This window comes from Amphiprion ocellaris, chromosome 17, assembly GCF_022539595.1.
Source record: "Amphiprion ocellaris isolate individual 3 ecotype Okinawa chromosome 17, ASM2253959v1, whole genome shotgun sequence".
NCBI lineage: Eukaryota > Metazoa > Chordata > Actinopteri > Pomacentridae > Amphiprion > Amphiprion ocellaris.
This window is the reverse complement of record NC_072782.1, coordinates 9,117,939-9,137,125: the sequence shown is the minus strand read 5'-3', so window position 1 is coordinate 9,137,125 and position 19,187 is coordinate 9,117,939. Positions and strand designations below refer to the sequence as shown.

Genomic DNA, 19,187 nt, shown 5'->3' with positions numbered 1-19,187 from the left:
TGATCCTGTTTTTACAAATTCCATAATTATTCATTATGGAAACAATCATTTATCAATAAAAAATGACTGGGTATCACTAAAATGTCAATTAAATACTGTCCGAATTTAATAACAACCACCTTCTAATTAGCTAAACAATAATAAAATGAGCTGATTCAAAAATTATTTCGAGATAATTATGACAGATATTTCTTTTCTGGCAATATATCAAAATTTATATGGAAAATAACAAATTCTATCTGTGTCTGAGAAACTTTCAGCTAAGTTCCCCATTACAAAAACACCCGTCAAGGAAGTGTGTTAATTCCAGATCACATGACCTGCTCCACATGATGTCATTTCCTCCTGAAGAAAAGACTGGCCAGACTCCAAGGCTTTCTGAGTTATTTAATATATAGTAGTGTGTGAGTCAAGTGTGGATTTATCGCATATCAACAGGTTTACTACAATATCTTTATAAATAACTTTCAATTTCAATTTTACTCAATTGTATATATAACATTTTAGAAGAATCTTTCTGTAAAAATTCCATGTGGTGTTTGGTTATAGGCAGCCATGTTGATTTTAGGCCTGAAAACAGCAGAAATGTAAACTATGATACCTGTCAACTATGTTACAAAAAGCCCCACAATTAAATATTGACCCAAGTAAAGCTTGCACAAAAAGAGCCAACTTAACAGTTTTCTATGTCTGCAGGGTCAGGGGGGTGTCTGGGGGGCCTTCACCTCAGTGTAGCCCTCTAAAATCTCATCCAGGCCCTGCATGAAACCAAACAGAACAACCCCCTGCAAATACTTGATTTGATTCCTGCTTTATTTTTCAAATCCTAAATATGCTCCAGATAATCTACCGATGAATATGCTGAGTGTAAGACCATAACCTACATAGATATCTCTTATGAAACACAGTATGAGCTCAGTAAGTCATTCTGACCTCTATTCTGTCACATCCTCTGTTGTGAGAACACAGTTACATTATGTAACCAATGCATCACAGAATGACACCATGCAGGGATGAGAAAAAAAAAAACATTATGTAAAAATAATCCTCCATCAAAAAATTTTAATAGACACAAAAAATCAATAATAAAAAAAATAGATTATGATATATTTTGTGAATGTAACAATAAACGATGAGTGCGCACGTCGCATCCAGTCTCATATCAAAGATATTTAACAGCACTGTAATCCCAGACTTTGATCACGTGTGCGCAAACTTGGCCAAATGGAAAGGCGAGTCTCGGTAGTACGCTTCCGACCGCCATTACATTACAATGCGTGGTGGGCTGGACGATCGTGCGCGGAGAAATGCTACAGCGCTACGCGTAAAACAAACACACACGGAGGGTGCGAATGACACATCCAGGCTTCACTTATTTAGCAGCACAATAACGCGCTCAGAGGGATAAACAGCGACGGAAGGAGCCGCCGCGGAGGGGAATCATGCACATGTGTGAGGATTTCATTCAACAATCACAATCATTTCTCGACAAGCCGGAGGAGACGCGTTTAAATGCCGAGCTGGTTTATTAGAGGCACAGAGGGTGAAAAAAAAGATCTGCAGCATGCAACATATTCTTTATGTCAGGAATCGGCGCCAGACAAGGACTTCTGCTTGAGCTCCGCGTTTTGTTTGGCGAGAAAAACCCTTTCCGATACGTTCTGCGCAAAGATTGAGGATGTTGTGGCCGCGAGAGGACGTTTCGTAATGATATAAAACTGAAAGGAAGGAAGGATTTTTTCAAGCCTCCGTCTACAGTCGCCTGCTTGTCGTGTTCCTGGTGGTGGAGTGTGAGAATAGTTTTTTTTTCTTGTCTTTTGACTCATGATTCGGGGTTATAGTGGAAACCCAGCTCGACTTTGTCCGCCCTGCCACGGAGGAGCACCGGGGGGCTCTTTCTTTCTTTTTTCTTTTTTTAAATTTATTATCATTTTTTTTCTTCTTTTCTGTCTTTTTTTTCATCCAGCGACCCCTTCGTCTGCGGTCAGTTTAATTCAAGAGCAACAGAGGGATTAAACATTCCTGCTCGCAGCGCCTGTTTGTGCGAGACAGACTGGGTTACATTGTGAGAGGAACGGTTGTGGCAAGAAAGAAAAGGCTATAAATAGCGCATGCAATTCTCGAAAACTATCACAAGTGGTGCATCAGCTTGTGGAGCAGACGGAATCATCAGATATCCTGCGCGTCTCTCGGCTTCGAGTTGATTTATTTGTTTTTCGCACGTATTTTCCAAAACAAAAAGGAAAAAAAGTTTGGACACTTAATTGCACATTTTTCTTTGGAGAGGGAGGTGGGGGGGAGTCGTTCTTTTTGGGGGGGTGTTTCTCATGGATTTAATGTTGAAACTGTGTTGGATCTTCCACCGGATTGAAATGGATTTCTGTGCACTGATCAGATTGGGATTGACCTGGATTGGAACAATGTTGTGATCCACAAGCACGGATTCTCTCTGTTTTTTTCTACGGCAGCAACATATCCAGCTTTTATGGATGCATATTCTTTCTGAATACGCCCATTCTCTCTAGTCTATTCTCCGGACCTCTGGTGGAGGTTAGAAAGCCCGCTTGTTTTGGAACACATTTGTCAGCCCTCCCTGCTCCGGTGTTTGATACCCCGATGTAGGATTTCGACATGCCCTGCTCTGACGACCCCAAAGGCGGACGATTATGACTACAACGGCGAATTGGGTGGCTAACGGGGCAAGCCTTGAGGACTGCCACTCCAACATCTTCTCTCTGGTACAGTATGAATAAATCATGTCTCGCCACAGACAAGCCAGTCAGTGCTGACCGACAAGTCATAAGACCGTGGGAGGCACGCGTAAATGTGTGTCTGCTGTACAAAGGTGAACCAATTTGCTGATGTTGCTATTAGGCAATCATTAACACGGGTTAGTGGGCCGGGAAGAAACACCATATTCCACCATCTCCACTCCAGGAAGCTTAAAAACCTCCAATCTACAAGAATAACTCCACTTTATTAGGCTATCTGATTCCAATCCAAGTCCCATAATGCTTTAAAATACACATTTCAAACGCTTCCGAGTGTTTCTGGCATGCATTTGCGGCTTTGGCATGGTGTGTTTTTTAGTAGATAAACAATACATAAACACTCTTTTTTTCCCCTCATCAGTTCCCCTGGTCATTATCCTCCTCCCCCCTTTAAATAATCATCTCACTGGAAATGTTGCAGGAACTCTTGTTGCATTGCCAAGCAACTAACTTGGAACGGCTGCTGCCAGAGAATAACCAAGAAAAAAAAAAGATGTTCTTATCTTGAGCAAATAATAGTTCAAAAGCATAACACTCACCAGGTCAGATATCGGAAGTGGATGTGAGCACAAAGGGAGCAGATTTTCAGGAGAAAATTGATAATATAATCATGTCTCACAGGAGGTTCGGATTTAAACAGACAACAACATGTATCACGCACACAACGGAAACACTTGCTTTCACACTCTGATTATCTGAAAAAAGGTGTTTTTTTTGGCGCTACAGGCGGTATCATTTTTGCAAAACTCGCTGTTTTTTTTTTTTTTGAGACAGAGCAGTGTGTTTTCACAGTTTTCATCCTGCAATCAGCGAGTTAACTGTCTTACTACAACAGGCAGCCAAGTGGAAAGGCATGCGGTAGACTGAGCTCAGGCGCAGGCTGCTGAGAAACCACAACAGCACAGGGGTCCTGAGGGCTTTCCAGGTGATCCTGCAGGTTGTCGACCACTGTTACACTCCACGTGTCCCACCAGAGCTACGTAAACACACGTGACAAGGTTTGGATTTGGACGATCTGGAGATAAACTTGCAGAGATCGCTAACATTTTACTGCCGCTTCTCCTTTCTCATGTATTCCAGTGATGCTTCCGACTGTAAAGGGAACAAGCAGGGACCCAGAGTGGCATCTTAAGCAACAAACATGCTCTCCACTATCAGACGTGTTAAATTTTCTCTGCCTGACACAAAAGAAAACGGTGATTGCGTCGCTGTCACCGTCTCATACGAGGCTTACTCTCTTGTGGATGAAAAAAAAAAGCTCGTGGTGGCGTTATTGGCTGTCATGAACATCCCATTCAAACTGAGGGAGAAAGAGGCCATCCATCAGCTGGCTTGTTGAGAATATTTATGACTGGTTAGTGCCTCGGCGGTTACTCACTGGCAGGGCTCCTACAGGGAAAGTCCAAGACAGGACAGAAACACTAATGACACACAGAGTGTCCTGGTTAGAGGCTACGACAGAAACAAAGAGGACAGACATTGAGACAGATGTGCACGAAAAGCTCGAGAGGTGGAGGTCGAAGCAGCTGTTAGCATCACCGGAAGTCGATGAATTGAATCGAAAAATGATGAAATTCATCTGAATAACTGCAGTTATTATTTCCTGTAGGCTTTTCCCCATGTGAAGCTTGCTCTAGTAGCAGTCACATAATCGATTAGGCAGTGGAATATTAATCTTTGCTTTTATAGGAGGGAAAAAAGGCTCAAATTTGCCATTTAAAGCTCCATAAATGACAAGAAGACAGCCTTTAAGGTGGGATATTCCCTAACCTTTCCCTCCAGGTTGTATTGGCTGTATTCTCAGATAAAGGTCTTGTGGTTAACTGGTTAGCGCTGTCGTCTGACAGCCTGTTAAACAGCATTCCAGCATGCATTAACCTCGTCCCTTGCGCCGATTTGCTGGCTGTTATTGCAACCTGCAGCAGTAAAAAAAAAGAAAAAAAAGTGCCTTTTAGAAAGCACAAGTGGCTGTACTGTGGGACTTTTATGGGGGCAACAGCAGATTACTGTCATGCGCTCTAGCGAGATCGCCGCAATCACACAAACCCACAAAACAACTGTCTCTTGTGCTGGTGATCATCCATCTGTGACAGAAAGCAAACGAGACCCTCGCAAGTGGGAGAAAAGGAGCCGAGCTGGTGAGCTAAGTTGAAGTGGCAACGACGGAGGGAAGGGTGGAGGACGAGAGGAGAAACAGAGGAATGTTTTCAGCTGAGGCAGAGAGAGAGAGAGGGAGGAAAGCGTGGCTGAAGGACTGCAGCAGAATCTGTTTTCATTTTAGGAAAGTATTATGACTGATGTGCATTTCCTGACTGCTAGCCTCAGCCTGTTTGACGGAGAAACGGAGAGTGAAGGAGTGAGACGGCGCGAGGGAGAAAATTAAAGAGGGAGAACGTAATGAGAGAGAGAAAACAGTCATCTTTCTGTGGACTGGGCAGGTTCTTAAAGCACCGAGTCCCAGGCTGAATATGAAATGCAAGGAGGAGACAGTTAAGAGCCTCGCAACACAGGAAGCCTCAGTGTGTGCGCATGTGTGAGTGTGTTTGTGTGTGTGTTTGTACTGGGCATGTTGTAAACCATGCAGACTCAGGAGACAAACTTCAAACACCCATCATATTATACACGCAGACAAAAACACACACACACACACAGATGCATTCACAAACAAGAGCACCGACACAAAGAGAGGCACAAAAAAAATAAACACCCACACAAACATATTCATCACAACACACATGAAATCTTCCACCCACACTCGCATGCACATACACACCACATGTCTTTTTATTCGGCCCCGCAACAACATCCTATATCCCACGGATGCCGGCGTGAACAAACATAGGTAGAATGCGGAGACCTTAATTAAAGGACTTCTGCTGTCCCCTCGACGGAGGCGTGTGGAGTGTAACACTGGTAATTAAGTGTCCTCAAGTAGAGGTCTAATGTGATCAACTAAGAGGTGCTCATTAGCCAAACTGTATTCCAATAGAGATCTTGCATGTATAATGATGATGCTACCGTCTGGCGTGGAAATAAAGTGCTAAGAGATGAGGCTCAGGGAATACCATTAACAGCGGTGTCTTGATTTATGGCAGGTGAGTGGCCATGGCTTGTAAGAAGACGCCGGTAATCAGGAGTGGTGCTTTTTTAATACAGACTGTTTGCATTTCCTCGTTATTAATGGTGCTGGATATTGCAGGGATGCTTAGGGATGAGAGTAGAAGCAACGGTTGGATCGAGTGTGTGTCACGGTCTGCCGAGCCAAACAATCGTTTAGAGTTTCTACAGAGCTGGGAGTCATTTTAAATTTTGTTAAATTAGTGCAGATGCATTACTAAGAGGTTGAAACCCAAGACTCAGTATTTTTGATACCTTACACTTGGAAATATGACAAAATCCTCGGCTTTATTTTTTTAAAAAAGACGCCAAGTTTTAAGTGGAATTCTGCAGTGTTTGTAAATTAGGATCTGAATGAGGGCAGAGCAATTAATTGTATTGATAAAGGTAAAATGTGACAAAACATTCCCTTATATATGAAGCATTGTGTTGCTACACAGACAGATCTTCACTCATAAACAGACTGCAGCAAAACATCATCATTCTTATGGAAGTTCCATTAAAAAAATGCAAAAATTATTATGTCTAGTGAAACTGTGACTCTATTGCAGTGTCTGTCAAAAATAATGACAATATGTTTTTGTTTTAGTTATTTTCTGCATATTGTTCTGCCCCAGCTTGAATGATTACTTAATATTAAAGAAATATTAAACAAATATTGTCAAATATACAGGAGATTTGTTGCATTTTCAGTACATAAATCCAAAGTGACAATCAGTTGTTTTTCTTGTACCTTATTAACATGTCAGTATGTTTTTTTTATAGCATATTATGAACAAAATAAGCAGCAAACAGTGTTTCCACCGTGAAAAAGCTGTCTTTAAATCACAGATTCAGACTTATGGGGTTTCATATGGAATAAATTTATGGAACCAATCGGGTCAGCTTGCAGGATGAGACTTTCTGTATCATTACTTGTCTTCAGAATCTGTTTGTATGACTAAATTTCTGCACTATTACAGCCTGACATTGCGTAGCGTGTAGTAGTTTCACAGTGTTTGAGTTAGTGAGCTGGTGTGCTGAGCTGCACTGAGTGGGTCGGAGTTACCAGAGAGGATGAGGCAGGATAGTGTTTATGTATAGTTGCATCTAAGCCATTTTAAGGCAACAAGGGACGATTTTTCTTTTAATACTGTGGATTTTTTTGTGAATAAGTAATTTTGACTCATAGAGGTGAGTTTTTAATGGGTTTCATCAATGACCACAGAGAGGCTTTAACTAGTAACAAGACATTTGCGTTCCAAAATAGCAGCAGGATGTACGAAGTTATTAAGGCATAGTGCCAGCAATGCACTTTTTTCCCCACTGTCACAATTCTTTATCAACTAAATGAATGAAAGTCTAATCAAATATCAAACCTTTGAAATTTAAATATGATCATCAGCCTCAACAGTCCAGCCCTTGTCATGCTATAGTGGAATTTTTGTATGAGAATAAATGAGCCGAGCTAATTAGCAAATTTACTTTGAAAGAGTACAGTAATCCATTTCATGTGCAATTTCATAGAGAAGACTGGTACTATAGTATTTAGCAGGCATTAAGCATAGCAGATTAAAAATGTCTGAGTGTGTTTGACAGCTGCAGATTTGTACGTTTTGACTCAAATGACAGGGCTGATGTTCAAAGAGGAAACAGGACCCCGGTCAAGGGTGTGGCACAGTGATGTGTTTTTAATAGTCTTTTTTTTTACAACAATGTGAGTCAAAAGGGGTGATTTCATCCAGGCTTTGCTTACATATGCAATACTGCAATAGTACATTGAATAAATAGATTCTTTTTAAATCAGGATAGATGAGATAAGCAGCAAACGAGTATAAATGCTCAATGTCAGCTGCTGGTGCCTGACTGTCTTTTAGGCGTGTTTAACTGTAAAATCTATAAGGTTGCTTATATGAAGATATTTAAGGGTGACATTGAAGCCGCGGCAGCCTCAAGGAGACGGATCAGTCCAGGTTTCCAAGGCAGCATCTCAGTCTTCTGCTGCATGCCCTATGGAGCACCTCCATCTGGTTGCTTCTCACTAAAAAAAAATAATAATCCACCCCCTATGCCCAACCTGTGCTTTTGGCTCTGCTCGTTTGCAGTTTAGACAGCTCTTCATGGCTTCACCTCCCGTCTGTATGAGGCACCTCCCACTAATCTGCCCCTGTCACTGCTGTGGGAATCCCTTGTCATCGCAATAGGACTCATCCCGACAGTGGCCCACCCATGAGAACATGACATCCTGCATGCCAGAGACACAGACTTACAGGTTCGCCGCCGTAATCGCATGACTTGTGAACGAGCTTCGGGTTGGCTACTTGCAGGAAAAAGGTTGGAGCGTAAGCTGGAAACAGGAAGACAGGGATCCCCTCACTTCCACTGCTGTTTTTACTACACATCTCTTCTCTAGTAAATTCTCCCGAGTGTAGTCATGGATCTTATCTGAGCAGCAGGCTTGTCAGGAACCTGCCACAGAGGTGAAGAACGGTTCAAAGACGGACAGCGGAGGGAGGGAGGGAGGGAGGGAGGGAACCACCGCTGGTCCCGGAGCTGGAAGTGGGACAGGATAGGCAGGAGTATTTTGGAGCACGGTGGCTTGAGTGTGAAATATGTAAGCCCCGCAGTGCCAGCTGTGTTCTATTCTTAGCGCCCGCTGTTGTTCCTGCATGTGTGCAGGGCGACAGAAGGCTGAGTGGGAACGGAGGATTGGCAGGAATGGGCAGTAGCTGGTGCCATCAAGAGCCTGTGATAGCTGGAAAGTTAGTTAGTTAGCTGGCAAACAGACTGATAGACTTCAGAGAGATGTTGATTAGCCCTCTGAACCCTGAGCAGTTTCTGGGTGTTTTTTTTTTTTTTTTTTTGGGTCACAGTAGGTTCATTTTTCACTGCAATACGCAGTCCTGCACCCCTATGGAAACAGCACCATCATGGCTAGAAGTAGTGATTGAGTTATACAATGAATAATTAACGAAAATACAAAAATTTAGTTTATTTTTACAAAAGTAGGAAATACCTAGAATCATCACTGCAACATTTTTTCACATACCCTCACATGTTACCAATACTGACCAAAAGATGATTCCACATACTAGAGATATTTTATTATTTACAATTAATTTTTTAAAAAAAATCCTTGTCACCTGTCTGCTCTGTGTAAACACAGCCTGCAGTTCAATCCAGCTCTTCCAAAACATCCCGGTCACAAGTGGACTGCTTATAGCTTTACTGTTGCAGCCAAGAGCACAGAATGTTTTGTTATTGCAGACAACAAATTCTTGGCAAAATTTTAAACATGAAATGCAGGATAAAGTGATTTTACTAAAATATATAATATATATAAAATAATAATATATAATTCAGATTCTGATATTTTTTTCAAATTGAACTATAGGTCAAAGATGAGTCGTTAAATTATTGTTTGAAAGTATAAAATCCAGTGTTTTTTAAAATCCATTTTTAGTTTCATCTTTGCGTTGTTTATGAAAGATACCATGACTTTCAAGCCCACCAGCAGGTTTTGAAGGTTTACCCTCATCATTACTGCAGTGTTGATGCTACTGTGTTGTTTACATGGAGTAAAAACGCTCATTATACACTCTATATAATTTTTTTGATCACCATTACTTATGCATGTATCTGAAAGCTATATTTTAATGTTTACAGTGTAATGTTATGGTGGAACATTTTTAAAAAATAATAATGATTAGTGATCATTTATGTTGTGTACTGCAAAAATCAAAAGTCTTACAGGATGTATTTATTATTTACTAAGTCATAAAAATCTTTTTTTTTCAAAATCAAAAAGCAAAAAGGATCTGCTTATCACAGCTTAAATTGCATTTTCTTGAACCTAATATCAAATTGTGCTTCAGTAAATGTACTTAGTTTCTTTCCACCACTGTTGAATCTGGCAGTATTGTGGTTATCCTGAGCAGAGACACTCCACCTGCCTCACACTGGTGCTTTTCCCTACAGATTACTGCTGCTTTAGTCCAACCTATTAGACTCTGAATGTGTGTTGCTACACTGCCTCTGGATTGAACCCAGATTCTGCAGCCTGTTGCCTGATTGGAAGCTAAATTCCAGAGAAACTTGTGCTTTATGATGCTGTGGGGTCTCTGTGGCATCACACGGGAGTTGTGGGCTTTGTCTGTTTGCAATCTCTTCACCTGACTGCAGGCACATTGACAAAGAGAATTTCTTTAAAGGGAGATATTGCCCTGCTTGTAACTGGGCAAATATTTTCTGCAAGCCAGACAGCTTTGCCAATATCATGGTTGGCTGGGATTCAATTGCAGTTAGAGCACACTTAGGTTAAAGGGTGTCTCTTTGAGCTGCAAAACAAGGGGAGGGAGAGAGAAAACATTAATGTTGTCTGCTGCGCTGTTGCAAATTCTAATTATCATGTGTTCATGTTCCATTGAGAGATTATCTGTGACCAATCAGACGGGTACTTGATGAGAACAAACACATTATGTGCAGACTGTTGATTCACCGCCATTTGCGGTGCATTGATTCTCCCTGCTCTGCCAAACGGCGCTCTCTCTCATCTTGAATTAGGCAGACACTCATGATTTTTCAGATGCTAATGAAAATTTGTACAGCTCAATTTCAGTTCTGGCTCGCTTCATAGAATAAATGGACATTGCAGCACAATAGCGAGCCACAAAAGGTTTGATAGAGTATTTACCAGACGTGACTGAGTGCAGCTAGGAGCCCTGGGGCTTAGTGTTTGTGCAGGGTGGGCTCTGTGAAGATGTGAATATGCCACGGTAGTATTGAATCTGCTGAAAAAGAGTGAATGGACACGAGAGGAGGACTTGAGCAGGATTACATAAGACTGTGAGTGCGTGCATGTGGACTTGTACTCTTAAACCTCTGATTGGCTGCCACTCCCACATCATATGTAAACAGCATATTAGCAGTCAGGTGAGTTCTGGGTTGAAGCCTGTTCAGGTGTGAAGTTAATGGCCCGGCCCTGGCTACTTCCTGCACACACACACGCACACTTTCTTCCTTTCACAGTCATTCCTCTTTATATTTTGTTTATCTGGTGTGTAATGAAACAAGGAAAAGTCATGCTGACTTACGCAGTTGTGTCATTTTATCTGAGATAGCATCCCTGTGGAAAAAAAATCAATGCAGGAAATTACAAGCCAAATGAGATATTTTTCATACTGCTTATGCTCCATTTGCCCAATTTCAGGAACAATCAGACTGTTAACTACTTGTAGCCTTTTCAGAAGCCTCCATGCAGTGCTAATTGTACAATTACCGCGCTGGATAATTTTTTAATACAACTTAAATCATTCTCTCGCTACAGAAACTCAGTGAGTAATCCTACAGCAGTAATCTTCAGCCAAATTTGAGCTTATGAATTCCAGCTGCAAAGGGAACAAATGGAGGCGTAGTTCTGCTCAGGAGAGAAAACATACAGAGATTTTTAATTTTTTTTAGAGTACAATAAGGAACCACCAAAGTGCATGAAATGTTATATATCCACTGTAACCCTGGAGACAGAAATCTCAAAACTTGAATACCTTGCTGAATTCTTACAGATGTTGTATGTTGCCTAGCAACTGTTTTTACTTCTCTCTCTCTGTCTTCTGTTTTCCTTCTTTGTGATTCTCAATATTTCTGTCTTTGTGTGTGTCTTTCGCTCATTTCTCTCTCCCCGTGGCTTGTCACAGTTAATTAAGTTACACCAGAGACGCTAGTAAAGCAGACACTGGTTTATTTATTTGCATGTTAATAATTTAGATGAAGCAGGACCAGTGCTTTAGCCTGTCCCTTAGTGCTTTAAAAGCAGCCTGATGCTGCAGCTTTGTGTTGTTTTATTTGCCAAATGGCTGGGGATCTTGTCTTTCAGATGTGGCAGCGCCTCTGTACACAATGTTTCGCTGTCCTTATTGGTCTTCCACTTTTGTTCCTCCTACCTCCTACTCCCTTTTGTGTCAGGTGAGAAGTCATGGCTTGATGGAGGCTTTCCGTGGCGTGATTGGCAGGTCTATCCGTCACTCAGCCCTGGGGACGCTCGCTGCTCTAATTAGGTCGCTTGGCTTGCTCACCTCCCAGGGCTGGATGCTGGAGCAGAACACAGATCAAATGACGGTCCCTTGTTTTGTAGGGACTTGTAAAGGTGGTGGCAGAAGGCAGAGGAAAGGCATCTGTTTAGTGTCTGCAGCCCCAGAGGCCCTCTTTCTACACCTGTTTGGTGCTTTTGTGTTGCTCTCGCTCCCTCACAAGTGCAGCAATGTGCATCGCTCTTCATTTGTGTTGTAAAATGCCAGAGGGGAGTACGACTCCTTGTGGGTTAATTTGATTTCAGCGGGTTAATTGATGAAGGGGGAGTCGTTGGCTGTTCTGATTTCTGCCACTGACTCCTCTAACTGGTGACTTCTCAGTGTTGACTTAGTGTCACAGCCATCCAGCTTACACAGTCTTTGTTCATATTTATTTTCCATTCTTTAGTTTTCATTTTAGTGCTTTAGCGTGTCTGCTCTTATGCATTTAAGTAAAACTGTGTCATTAAAGTTGTAGGATTTTAGTCTCTTTTTGTGTGTATGAGACATCGTAGTTACTGTGGTAACAGCCTGTGTGGTTTAATACGGCTGCAAACAATCACTGAGCAGCTACTTTGTCAGAAACACAATAGAAGAGCGACTGCTGTGTCTGTTTGAAATACAGCTAAACTAAATCAAGTTTTAATAAACAGTCAATATTTCGCCTTTTTCATCATGCCACAGGCAGCTGCGATTTGATTTTCCTTTGCAAATCCTGCAGGTAGTTTTTCACACAACAGCAGTGCGCTGTAAAAGGAGTTCACTGGGTTTTTACCTCCACTACTAACCGACCAGCTGTCAAAAAAGCTTAAAATAACTATTTTCCTGTTATGTAAATGCTTTTTTGAGACAGGATTGCAATCAGTGCTGAAATCAGTGACAAAATCTTACGTCATTATAAAATTTCCTGCAAACGTTCTCTGATATGAGACATAATGGACAGTAAACAGTGAGGCTGATAAGCTTCCAAGTAAATAGTTTCAATTGCGGCAATGGTGGACGCTCTAACAATGAAAACGATTAGATTAGGAATTACAGAGCGTGTAAATATACTCACTGTGTACTGGTGGAAAAAACTTAAACCATAAGCAGTTTAAAAATATTCTTTGATTTCTCAAAAGAATGAAACGTCTGTTAGAAATAATTCCATTTCCCCTGTCCTTTGACATTGAATCAAAGAGAGACGGATGCAGTTGTGTGTGTCAGATAAATTTATCTAAAGACTCAGAGGCATCACAAGAGATCTGAACACACCCCAAATATTGGCATCTTGTCAAGCGTCTAAACAGATTTGACGTTGATGAGAAAGCTATGCCACTCTGACAGAGTGAGTGTTTTGCATGTGCCAGAATAAGTAAAACTGCTGATACAAGACATCTCTCAATTGCTTTAAGTGTCTTCTTTGTCAGACAATCAGATTGTGAGGCTCTTACGCTGTTGAGAGAGTCTTGAAGAAGTGGCATCTCTCTTAGGCAGCATATTTCTGTATGCTTTCTGTCAGCTGTGATGGAGCGTTATTCACCTGTCCTCTTAGATGGAAATGGTCACATTAGCTGCATTCTTCTCAGAAAAGTGTTCCTCGTAAAGCTCAGCAGAGCTGCATAAAAGCAGAGTAAATATAGTGTAGTCTTAACTTTTTCTGCAAATGCATACATTTTTAATGATGTGCTTGTAGTTACCTTCATGCACTCTATTGTTATATTAACAGCCACTTGTCATGAGAGTGAAAGGAAGTGCTCTGCAGAGTCCAGGTCAAGCCTCTCTCTGTCTTGTGTGTGTGTTTCCCTGCATTGGAAGTACTAACCAAACATACATTTAGCTGCATGTTGGGAAGTTCAAGAGGTCCATTCAAAAGGTCGCACCAGTTTTTGACAGAAAAACAAGAGGAGCAACAATATTTTCAGACTGCAGAGGCTTTCCTGAATAGTGCATGTCAGGAGTGTTTTCCTCTCAGCTTCGCTATCCATGTTTCCTCGTCATTGTAAAGCTGCTGGGCTCGAAACAATATGCTGTACAAACTGTATGCATGTTCCAGCTTTGAAAAAGACCTCCAGTTTGACAAACATTTTGAATCTCTGCAAATAGTAGCCTCTTCTTTAAGTCCCACGGTTTCCACAGCTCTCTGTTTGAGCAATGTATGCTAAAGATTAAAGTACTGACTTCCATATTTCTCTTTTGATTACAAGCACATGCCTGCTGCACTGAGGTTGACCTCTAGTTGAGATATGGATTATGTTTTCCAAGCCTGGGCTCAGTTCACTTTATTTTCAGGAAATACTTTTTACACTCTCTACTTTAAAGTCCAGATTCCTATTAGAAACCACTTTTCTCACACACCAAAGCATGTAGAAGAACAGAGAATCAATAAAAAAGATAGAAAGATTTCCATGCTGACAAACTAAAGAGTGGGATTTCAGTGAAACACTACCAACAGAGTATCGCAAAAAATATTCTGGAAACATATGGTTAGTTGTTGTCTTTTCTCTGTTTACTGCACAAAAAAGACATAAAGAGAGCGTGAGAGACTCCTGGGTGTATTCAATAGGCATCCGTGACAGTGAGAGAGAGTGCTGAGAGATGAGAGGGAGAGTGAGGACGGGAAAGATAATAGAGGTGAGAGTAAGGTCAAAGCTTTGGTCCGTCTTAGCAATTGAAGGGAAAGCTCTTGTTTTTGGTCCTGCACTCAATCAGAAATTGAACCAGCCAACCTACAGAACAAGGGGCTTGGAGCAGCGGCGGTTTTATTGACAGTGGAGCAAAATCTTTCTTTCCCTTGACCCCTTTCCCTTTTTACCTCTGTATTAGTGTTTAAAAGAGACAGAGACTGCTGCCTAGAATAATCTTTGATTTGCTGTTTTGCACTCTGAAGGATGACGAGGACTTTGCTGCTTTGCATATCTGCGCATTTGCACATCTTGACGAACATACAGACAGACTGACAGTACAACCAAACAAACCATAATTACCACATCAGGAGGCTTCTGTCAAGTTATTTTTTCGACAGTAAATTGGCAGATCCTCGTCATTAAAACATATTTTTTGCAAGATCACCTCATTTAGCACCTAAAATACTGCTTTTACTGCCATAGCACTGCTCTGATTCATCATGAGATTGATCAGTCTAATCTAAGATTGAATCTGCATTCCAGCAACGCTACACTCTTTCCTTTAAAAGCTACCAGCGATAGAATTATAGCGTAAATCAGTAAAGGTTGCTTTTATTTGCATAAGAGGATTTTATTCACAGCGCTGATTTGTCACTGAAGTTCCGGAGATAATAGCTCTGCTTTCACTTTGCCTGCAGACTCAGTTGTGATATCAGCTAAATGCACATGCTTGACAGGTTTTCTCTTATGTGTTACAAGTGGTAATTTATTCACACAACGATGAGAATTGGCTGATTGTTAGCGCTGCTATCGCTGACTTCTAAGGTCTGATAGCGAAGGTGGAGTATTGTAAGAAATCATACAGAAAGTGAAAGTGTAGCCCTCGCTGATACACATGCCCACATGCAGTGCAACAAAAGCACACAGTCGCATAGATGCATGTGCACATACAGAACAGAAACCCGCTAAAATAAACACAAAGGGACGGGCAGATCGTAGCTGTCACCGCTGAAAAATAACTGGACATCAGCCGGAAAATATGTCTGCCTCCTGATGCATGTCAATGTTTTTGAGCACTGCTGGTCTGCACATCATCACAGCTGCTGTGTGCGATGTGTGTGCGTGCCAGTGTTTGTGTGCAGGCATGTGTTTGGATGTGCCTGCGAGCATGTAACTGCAGCTCTGTTCCCCTTCCTGCAACTGTGCCACAGCTAATCCTCCACAGGAGTTCAGCAGGGTGTTGGGTTAGTGCTTTCCACATGGCCAGCAAATACGCAGCACCTGTGTTTGTGCAGCCTCTGGCCACTTATTTCACCAGAAAATACACATTATCTGAGAAATTACACCGTAAGCCACATTTTTGCGCTTATAAAGTGGAGAGATTTTGCCTTGAAGCCCCCCCTCGTCTCAAAATGGGTTTTGCTTTTTGTTATTTCATGTTTTCCTGAACTGTGCAGAAGAAAATATATACTAGAAGGCTGGTTTCACATTCGTCTATTGACAGTTTCTCTGTGCTCATCTTAAATCTGAGATTAACATGTAAGAGATTCATTCTGTGAAGTCACAGCTAGTTTTAAAACCAGTCGTGGTCCAGTTTGCTACTTACACTACCGTTCAAAAGTTTGGGGTCACATAGAAATGTCCTTATTTGGCCACTTTTTGAAAGAAAAGTGTTTTTTTTCGTGTTGAAAGACTAATTGATGATTAGAAAACCCTTGTGCAGTTATGTTAGCACGTGAATAACTGTGAGTTTTCGTGGAAAACATGAAATTGCCTGAGTGACCCCAAACTTTTGAACAGCAGTGTATGTGATGTGGAAATTTGAAGCTTACAGTGCACAAACACTATAAGGAGACATTATAGTTGATTAGATTAAACTAAAAACATCTGCACATTCATAGATTTCTTTAATGAGGGAGATTCTAATTTTACTGACTGAAGTATCTCAGCAACTATCAGCTGGATTGCTGTGAAATTTTGTACACACTTCCTTGATAGCATGCTGATGCTAGCATTTAGATGAAAACACCACTGTGCATAAGCACCAGCTCGACAGATCAACGGATAATTGAGCTTTTACTGTGGAAAAAAATCATATCAGACTCAGGTTGGAACCTGAGTATTATCTGCCTGAAAATACTCAGGGAACCATTCAACAATGTTTCGCTTTATAAAACAACTGAATATATTTTGTGACATTTTGCTTCTCGTCATCTTCGCTCCTGATTCAGTCGCGGCAGACAGCTGTGCCAAACAGTGGAGGAACTTTTGACATTGACTGGGAGTGACGAGGCAGTGCAAGCAGATGTCTTCCTCTTTGCTTTGGGACAAACAGCATCCTTGACCTTGTCATGGCTAATTTTAGGGCCTGGCTTATCACAGCGCCAACGTTTATATCTTCCATTACACACACTGTCATTACAGGAGGGACACGCTTGTAATTATGGGTGCATTCTGCAGTTAGGATGCTCGTGGATGTCATGTGCGTACCTCAGTGTATGCTTACTTTTAAGATGCTGCCGTGTGCACTGTGGACAAATCTGTGGCAAACGGTAATTTGATATGTTGAGTAGAACATATCCTTTGAGTACGTAGACAAATAGTCATGATTCTGGCTGGATTCTGCGTTCGGATTTGGACACACGCATGATACAAGATGTTGACTGGAATATTTTTTCCATCAGAATCATGATAGTGATTATTAGTAACCAAGGAGACAGATCCCCAGTATTGGTACCGATCTACCTTTACAGTAAAAATGAAAATCTTAGGGCCAAAATTTAGACTAATACTCTGAATCCCAAGCATTTTCTGCACAGTTTTTACTCCTGTCACCTCTATGGAAACAGCTCAACTATGACTAGAAGTAGATAGAACTCAAAAATGTCTCCTGTGTAATAGGATACAGTTGGCATTAGTTATTATAAGAAGAAAAAAATATGAATTCTTTTGATTACTGTGTGCACACGGGTGTTACCAGTACCTTAAAAAATAGTGGCTCTACATGCTATAGATATGCGCAGCCTGCAGTTCAGTATTGTTTAGCTGAAAAGTCCCTGAATTTGAGTCACATGACTTTTGATCACAGCTTAGTCACTATTAGCTTCAAAGTTGTGTAAAGGAGTACAGAACAAACTTTTTGTTTTTGAACATTTTTAAATGAGATATGTAGAATAAAATTTTTTTTGAACAAATATCTCAATTTCAAGTTTATGTTTAGTTAAGTTTCAAGGTTCAAAGACAATTGGAAAATTCAAAATCCAACCATTCTCTCCATTTTTACAGTTTCTGGTGCTAACAAAAGGTCTACTTTTTTGGTCATTTTGTGACGATAACATGCCTGGGGCTCAGACGCTTGAAAGAGAACTTTTCAGCATTCATTCTTCACAGTTGATAGGCTTTTACTCGCGACATGTAACCAATCAAATAGCTTGAGACCACAGTGAATTGGCTGCAGGTAGAGAGAGGGAGCTGCATTAGAGCCAAAGGAGCACATTTAAAAATTATTCATCTCAAATCTGGAAAATGCCGAATATCCGATCTGTTTCCTCCATAATACGTATCCACACAGAATTGAGTCTCCTCTGTGCTTCTCTCTGCAGCCATCAAAGCAGTGGAGCCTCCTTTTCTTCATCCACTCAAAAACACTGCAGGCTTTAATTTGCTTTGAGCTGCTCTTTCTACCTGTCCCTGTGTTAAAATGGGTCAGTGTTTTCCTCCCCTCAGTCGGTCTTGGATGGCTTGGTGCCTGGGCCAGTGTGCCAAACATGATCCTCACAGCTGGGTGAACACAGGGGAGGAGAAGGAGGGCAGCGCAACACACTGAGAGATTTCCCCCCTGCCTGCCAAATCTCCGTCCTGTTCAACAATGCCGTTGTGCTCTCGGCTCATTCAAGCACAAATGCAAACACAAAGACACAAACAAACATCAAAAAGTTTCCAAAGCACACATGAGCACCATCGGGTCACTCATATTTTTTTTTTTCCCAGTTTCAAAAATTTGGGTTTTTCTGGCTCTGGTTGGACGAGAAGTTTCCCTCTTTCAACGGCTCATCGCTAAATATTCAACTGTTCACACCCAAATCTGAAACAGGCAATATAAACATGTATCACCTCATTAGATTAAATGGAGAAGAAGCCGGTTGCCGGGCGGGACTCCAGACATTGACCCCGATGCTATTTCCTCCTCTCATGTCTCTCTCACGTTTGGCTCGCTCTGTATTTCAATACTGTCTCTCCTGTAGTAGTTCATTCATGTATTTCACTCAAGGCCATCCTTTATGTCTTGCTGTCACTTTCCAGCTCCCGTCTGCAACAGTTACACACTTTATTCCGTCTTTACAACAGCTGCAGCAGCCAGTGAAGGTGTGGTTTAAATACGACTGTAACAGCACAACAGGGAGACATTAAATGAACTTAAACATTTACACAAAGATCATAGCTGTGTAAACAGGAAGCGGGTGAAAATATAACATAATTGGACTGCCTCTGTGCAGTTATTGATTAAATCAGCATTGTCTGATGTGCTCTTTCATGTGAAACCCAATATCTATTTGCGCTGTGAAAACCATGCTTAGCACCACAATCACATAATGGACTTTATGCACAGTGGTTGTTTTATTTCATTTTCTCCATGTCAGGTAGATTTT

The 19,187-nt window shown here is 41.3% G+C and overlaps 1 protein-coding gene across 4 annotated transcripts in view; it reads left to right on the top strand.

Moving 5' to 3' along the window:
* The first annotated feature begins 1,266 nt into the window (after window positions 1–1,266).
* LOC111575345 (mediator complex subunit 13L) overlaps window positions 1,267–19,187 on the top strand; it is a 90,320-nt gene continuing 72,399 nt past the window's right edge. For all 4 annotated transcript variants that reach the window (XM_055019339.1, XM_023280396.3, XM_023280394.3 and 1 more), the window contains exon 1: window positions 1,267–2,738. In XM_055019339.1, coding sequence (XP_054875314.1) covers window positions 2,667–2,738 — 72 coding nt within the window. In that variant the 5' untranslated portion in view covers window positions 1,267–2,666. The remainder of the gene's footprint in view (window positions 2,739–19,187) is intronic.